Consider the following 7,864-nt stretch of genomic DNA (forward strand, 5'->3'; position numbering starts at 1 on the left):
GAGAGAGAAGAGAGAGAAGGAGAGAAGGTGCCCGGTGTTTTATAGGGGGTCCTCCGGCAGACTAGGCCTAAGTCAGCCTAACTAGGGGCTGGTACAGGGCAAGCCTGAGCCAGCCCTAACTATAAGCTTTATCAAAGAGGAAAGTCTTAAGTCTAGTCTTAAATGTGGAGATGGTATCTGCCTCCCGGACCGTAACAGGAAGATGATTCCACAGGAGAGGAACCTGCCTCCCGGACCGTAACAGGAAGATGATTCCACAGGAGAGGAACATGATAGCTGAAGGCTCTGGCTCCTGATCTACTTTTGGAGACTTTAGGGACCACAAGTAACCCTGCGTTCTCAGAGCGCAGTGTTCTGGTGAGATAATATGGTTACTAGTGGTATTGGATCAACGAGTGGCGCTGCTAGCACTAGCTAGCTCCCACCAAACGCAGTGGTGCGCAGTGCAGTAACTTGAAGAGTAGCAAAATTAAGCTATAGACCGGCATTTAAAATTGGTCAAAAATATTCTCGGCCACTAACCGATTAATGCTTAACCACTGACATCCTCAGTTCTTCAGTGTGTACAACAGTAAGGGAATGCATTACCATTCAAATGCTCTTATGTACATACAACAGCAAGTGAACACATCAGCATTTAAAGGTACTTCAGCATGTCCAACCATGAGTGAATGCATCACCATTCCAAGTTACCTGAGTATGTACAACAGTAAGTGAATGCATCATCCTTCAAGGGCACTCCAGTATGTACAACAGTGAGTGAAAGCATGACCACTCAGAGGTACTTCAGGATATAAAACAGTAAGTAAATGCATCACTGTTCATATGGCCACAGTGTTCAGTGCTGATTCAGACTCTCTTCGCTTCAGTAGTACATAAAGTCTTATGGTGGTTCAAGGATACCTTCAGTACAATTTAAAGATTTGTTCGTATATGCACTGAACACCTCGAGTATAGCACCTTTCAAACACAGAAGCAAACAAATGGACAGAATAAATTTTAAAAAGGTAAACTGCAGATATAATTTCCCCAAATTCAATAAACTAAATAAAAGTGCAGTAGAAAAAATACCTAAGCGGGACAAAATAACAAAAGAGCTTTTTGTTTAGTTGGTTCCATGTGTGTGGATTATAAATTATTAGCAGCTACTGGATAACAATTAAACGCACAAAAAAGCCCCCCAAAACACCTTTATCTTCCCAAAGTCCTCTTTGTCATGTCCTTATAAGAAAACACAATAGGAACAAGATAGCAGTGCGTGGGTATTTTTTCCTCTTTTTCTAATCTCTATTATATTGTTTCCTTTTAGTAGTTGTTAGGCGTGTGTACTAAAGAAAAAGGAATCCCATAACTAAAATGGTCAAGCCAGCAGTAACTGTCAATGTAGTCTGTGGCAAAAAGTGAAAGTAATGTTAATTTAGCCAAACGTTTTAAAGAACGGGTTGTGACTGTGTACTGCATCTTGATATTAAATTCAGAGGTCTATCTTTTAAGTGGGATTATGGAAATTCATGCAAAAGCAAAACAGAAAGGGAAATGTGCATAAATATGAGAAAAAGATCCATATTTTTCCTCATATTTTCCTTTAATTTGTCAAAATCTATTTTTGTCTGCAAGTAACAGATAGCTAAGTTAAAGGTCATAGCTAAGGTCGTTACACTAATGAACCCTACACACTGAGGATGGTATTTTCATCCTTATTAAATTACCTTATGGACCAAAACCACAAAAGGTGGACAAAGACAGAAGAAGACAGCGACAGACCTTCAGTAAAAATGTCACGAAAGCTCTCTGTAGGCTCAATTATCGCTCAATTGAACAGGGAGCACCAATTTGTGCTCTAACTTGACACTTTTGTGTTTTTTAGAGGAGCTCCAGGCTGGAAACTACAAGCGAGGATATAACAGCTAATGGCTCCTCTTGATTTCAGACTTTTCCTGCTACGCAGACACTCCAGAAGTGTGACAGTGTCAAAATGTGACAGACCAAGGACGGTCATTTCCCTTAAGCTTGTTTCAGGGGACAAGAGCAGAGGACACTGTGACAGAAACACCTTACTTCTTTTCTTCTGCACTGTCATTGCTCACCACTCTAATATCCTTTTTCACAGGCACGGTGGCACAAGCTCTAGCCCTGCATTATTACGTGCTTATTTTATTCCCTTTCTTCTTTTTGTGCCTCTATGATCAGCCTATCATAATAAAATCACTCTTCAGCATGACAGATGTATTCAGAGCATCAATAATGCAATAATTGCCTCTTTACAAGCTAATTAAGATTTTAATGCTCACAAACATCTAGATGAAATGGGAATATGGAGCTGTGGTAACTAGTCATCAAAGCATCAACAGGCAAAAGAGGTTGTATTTCAAACTAAATGTTGCCTCAACCCACTGCATGGCGGCAGAAATAAATATACACAAGTCAGTGATTTACATCCACAGCAGGTTGTAGTAGGTATTTCTCTGAAGCACATTAGAGACATCTACTGGCCAGAAAACTAATTTGGGTTTACACTTGGCCTGGTTGAGGAAATGATGAGATCACCTTCAAGATGTGATGTAATTGTCTTTGGAGAATTTGGGTATTCTGCCCCTAAAAAGCACAGTACTTATATATTTAGTCAAGGCTGGGTAAAGACCAGAGTTTTTGACTCTGGTTATATAAAATGATTTTGATACATGTTGATAGATAGATAGATAGATAGATAGATAGATAGACAGACAACGAAGGGTATACGTCTTTTTCTCAGAAGGCATTTTGGACACGTCAAAGTATAAAAAAGCAGGAATGCAAATAATGAAAGTTATAATGAGAACGCTTTAATACAACAGAGCGAGACCACTTGAACATTAAATGGGCCATGATATTTTTTTATAACACCTATGTAAACTGACAAAGTGGGGGATCGTATCTACTGTATGTTCCCAGGGTCCTATGTTCCCTAGCTCAACAAGCTCTCAATATGAATCACTAAAGAGACCTTGAAAATGGTTTAATGTTCTTGGCAATGTTTTTCCCCAGGTCAAACGTTCAGTTAATGTCTCCCTGGTTGAAAACCAAAGCCCTCACATTTGTGGGTAAGACAGTTTTCTTGACTTTAGACATTAATATCTCCACAATAACGTATTTTTACCATTCAAACTGCAATTGAAGAATTGGACATACAAATATCAGAGGACTGGACAGAGAGCAAAACCTTGTGCAATTCTTCCTCACCCCGAGACTAACAGCACTGCGAACAGGCCTACAGCGTCTGAGCTTTTGTTGGAGGCAATGCAGAACCCCACTGGCCAATCATTATTTTGTTTTCTGGGCACGCCCAAAAATACAACCATATTGGCAAGAGATTGAAGCGGAGAATCATAAGATAATTGGGATGGATCTAGTCTATTCATTGGTCACGTTATACTCAGGAAAAATATCTGAACTGTCCCAAACAAAGATAAGAATTTATTAAAGATATTTTTTGGCAAGTAGCAGGAAAGCCATAACTCGCAAATGGTTGCAAGTTGATCCTCCAACATCGGCCCAATGGCAAGGGATTATTAATGAAATATACAGTATGGAAAGACTTGCTTTTATTTTAAGACTTGAGATGGAAAAATGTACAAAATACTGGGAGAAATGGATTGTGTACAAACTGCAATTGAAAAATCCATATCTTTTTGTTCTTTTGCTATTTGAACTGTGAGGCTAGTCCATACTGATCTTTGACGATGTTAGTTTATATCAAGACACAACAGGGCTGTCCCCCAATGGAGAAATGTTAAATGTGATCACAGTTAGTCATCAACCTTAAGAGTATTATTGCCTGAACTTTAATAGTAAGTTTTAGTCATCCTCAAATTAAGCTAACGTTCCCTGACCAGCACCAAACAGACCAGAATAGAATAATAAAGCTATGACAAAAAACTGTGACTAAAAGGCAGCAATATTTAAATGAGACTAAGAGTCTACAGCCATGCTGGCAGCGCTGTGAGGCTGTACTTAGGAACAGTGGTGTTGAGTTAAATATACTGTAAGCACGCTATGCCCACAATCATTATGTTACATGCTGGTGCTTAGCAGGTATACTGTTGACCTTGTTAACCATGTTGGTTTAGCACGCTAGCATGCTAACATTTGCTAATTAGCACTAAATGGAAAGTATATCTGAGGCTGATGGGAATGTTGTTAGATATGCGGGTATTTGTTTCAAAACCAAAGTCAAGGACTAATTCAAATTATTAAAATGAATAAAAATATATGAATGAATTAAGCCTTTGAAACCTGGAGCGACATCACTTTTCTTGTGCTGCTTTCAGACGCCTTTCACATGTATTTAAACCTTTGAACCTTGAGCAAATTGGTGCCATTTCTTTCAGAAACACAGGAAAAAAGGCTATGAGCAGTTTGGTAAGAAATGTTCCATGAGAGATTGAAGAAAATGATTAAATAATAATAAAATAATAAAACAGAGAAAAAAACTAGGGAAAAACATATTTATTATTATTGTTATTATAAGACTTTTAAATTATGTTACAGAATTGTTATAATTTTAAGCACTCTTTCTAGGTAATTTCCTCATTTATTTTTTTTTAACTAATTTTATTGGTTTTTTTAATTTTCTCATTTTACTAATTTCTTCTCAGCAAAGACTGGGATTGTGAAATTATGAATGATGAATGATGATATGATTGTGAGTTACGGCACTCAAGGATTACACCACTTTATCCTGTAAAAACGATACTCACAACTTGGATTCATTTTTATTAAAGACCCTTTTGATTATTTTGATCTGAGGACCCTTACGGGCTAAAGGAATATGAATAACTTGCAGGGTAATCAAGGAATGGACATATAATGTGAGGTAGCCAACAACCTGCTATTATACATCTAAAGAACTTCTATAAAAAAAATGAACAGCTTGGCAACCAGACCAGGCTTCTAATTGAGACAGGCCTTTATTTGTCAAAATGTGTAGCTTCACCAGGCTAGTAAAAGGGATGAGGCTTTCAATTTAAGTTTTATGGTATTTAATCTCCTGTCTGTAAAATATTACTTTAATTTTTCAGTTAGTGCAATCAATCAGTTTATACAGGCATTAATCTCATTTCCAGATTAATACACTGATTTGGATGCAACGTCTTTTCGCCCAGTTCATCACCGAAACCATTCTGTCTTCACTGTCCCTGCTGAGTCTGATAAAGAGACGGACGTCTGTCTCTGGTTACTCGTCTTCATTACAACGCTCAGATTAATACAGCCATTATGGCCCCATACATTCATGATGCTGATTCCACTGTCTATGCCTAATTAGGGGAATAATTAAGTTCTTGTTCTGGTTCCACCTCTGTGACAGGCTCGCCTCTCTGCAAAGGGCACTGAGGAGAGGAAATGAGGAGCGTGTGTGAGTATCTCTACACACCCACATACTCTTCACATCCATCCTGCTTATACCCAGTGTGTTTTAATGTAATGAGCCTTTATAATGCAGCTCATCAGTATGCTGAAGGGAACAGAGGTCTGGATCAAATGAAGTCATACTTTACTATACGCCCACACGCAAGGACATTACATTAGCATTGATTGTCCTCTATTTTAGCGAATATTAATAGCGCAGAAGAATATGGTGGACTGTCTATTAATGACACACATTATCTAATGTAGTTTATTATGATCCCAGGATGTTAAGAGCTGCTTCAAAGTCATCAGTCACTCAGTTAAGGTTATGGAATGATCGGACTACATTTCCCACAATGCAACAGGGTTTCTTTAGTCCAACCACGGCGCTTCTCCTGCTTGACCATGTGTTGTGTGACTGCCACCGGACGGCTGTCTGTAGACAGTGCAGGGAAACGTGCCACACAGCACAGTGACACACACACATACACACACACACCATGCAGGCAGCTCGACCCGGACCAGCAGCAGCAGCAGCAACAGAGATGTAAAAAAGATGGATTAGAGAATTATGTGCCTCGGCTCATCATCATCAACATGTTCCCGGGAGTTTTCTATGCACTGCTGGCGGGTTTCCTCGGGGCTGTGGCGTCGTCGTCGGCCAAACTGTCCCTCGGAGCCGACTACCTGAAAGGAGTGTGTGAAACCGGACTCCGGACGTGGGGAGAGCAGCGGAAATTTAGACAAGCGGACGAAACTACCGCCTGCGACCGGGTGAGGCACCGCCGCAGTTAGAGTGAATAATGAACACAGTGAGGGTGGCTGTGAATAATGCAGAGTGCGTGCCTGCGAGCGGGGTGATTTCTCACGGAGGAAGTTGGGGGGTGATCCCCTCCCGCCTCTCCTCCCTGACTCCCTCAGCATCAGCACCATCAGCAGCAGCATCACACGGGGGGAGCCCAGGCTGCAGCTGCGCTCTCGTGCCGTGTCCGCGTGCTGCTGCTGCTGCTGCTACTGCTGCTGAATGACATTGCAGCTCGTGTGAGAGTGTGTTATCGCGTTGTTTTGTGCGCAACTTGTCTCGGCGTGTGATGTGCTGATGGCGCGGAGGAGAGGCTGGTGTCTGGAAAAGGGGTCAGGTTTCAAGTGTGACCTTCACGCTCTCCGCACACGTCACACGGTGATGTCAGAAACATGTCATGTGCAGGCAGCTGGAGCCTTAAGCAGTGGATATATTGACCTTTAATTTTAAGGTTATTTAAATAGAAGATAAGGTGTGCAGGTGGATGCAAAACAAATGCTATTAATATTCACCACCAGGCTTGAATGCGTCATAAGACTTCATCTGGGATCTCAAACCTGAGAGACACAATAATACGGATCCTTCGCTTTATAATGCTCATGTTTATAATGCTATCACAAAAATTAATAGAGATTTAAAACCTTCCTTAAAAACTTTATCCTTAGTGGATTCCCTTTCAGTGTATAATGGAAGCCTTAAGTGTCAGGTAGGAGTCGAGTGACCTTACTCTCCTTACCTTCCTAAGACTCTGTGTCCTCATATGATGACATCACATTTTGGGTTTACTGGACCTTATAGTTTATTCTGCTTTATGTAGGCCTGTTGTCCTTGTTCGTGGACATTCTTTTGCGCTGTCTAGTGGTAGTAAGACCACAATACACTAATGCAGTATAAAAACAAGATCGTATCCATGTCTGCCAAGTCAGTCTACAGCCAACCCTGACACAAAAGTGGACCAGGTACAAAACCTGATCACATTTTATGGTTGAAGTGTGTTTATTTATGATGACATTTATCATCAGCCCATTGAAGGACATTTGGACTTTATTATCGTTGACAATGTTTAGTTTTTTATACTTATCAGGTCCTGCTAATCCCAAATAGCTAGGAGAAATGCATATCAAACAAAAGTTCGGGTCTCAGGAGGTTAAAGGGATGGTTCAAATTTTTTGAAGTGGGGTTGTATGTGGCACTTATCCATAGCCAGTGTATTACTTATGGTAAATGTCTGTCAGCATGTCCCAGTTTGGAGAAGGGGAGCCAAAACAGAAGTTAAGCAATGTACTGCTGTGAATGGGGGGCAGCAGTCTCACCCGAAACAATCAATGACAGTTTAAGTGTACATTATTTAAAGGGTATTTTCACCACTGTTCTAATGGGAAAGCAGTTAACGGCTTCAGTTTCACATCTATGGTCTCTTGAAAGCCAAGACTCCACTGAAAACTATTACTCAGCATTAATAGAAGACAATAAGAACAACCCCAGGTTTCTTTTCAGCACTGTAGCCAGGCTGACTGAGATCAAAGCTCTTATTGAGCCTTGTATTCCTTTAGCCCTTAGCAGTAATGATTTTATGAGCTTTTTTAATGACAAAATTCTAACTATTAGAGGCAAAATTCATGACCTCCTGTCCTCAGATAGTACCTATCTAACCTCAAACACAGCTGTAAGACCTAA

At 40.3% G+C, this 7,864-nt stretch overlaps 1 protein-coding gene across 1 annotated transcript in view; it reads left to right on the top strand.

Moving 5' to 3' along the window:
• Window positions 1–5,871: 5,871 nt before the first annotated feature.
• Window positions 5,872–7,864, top strand: part of LOC126384372 (transmembrane protein 42) — a 15,263-nt gene continuing 13,270 nt past the window's right edge. The window contains exon 1 of the mRNA XM_050035401.1: window positions 5,872–6,159. Coding sequence (XP_049891358.1) covers window positions 5,983–6,159 — 177 coding nt within the window. The 5' untranslated portion in view covers window positions 5,872–5,982. The remainder of the gene's footprint in view (window positions 6,160–7,864) is intronic.

The sequence above is a fragment of the Epinephelus moara genome, chromosome 22 (genome assembly GCF_006386435.1).
Source record: "Epinephelus moara isolate mb chromosome 22, YSFRI_EMoa_1.0, whole genome shotgun sequence".
Taxonomy (NCBI): domain Eukaryota; kingdom Metazoa; phylum Chordata; class Actinopteri; order Perciformes; family Serranidae; genus Epinephelus; species Epinephelus moara.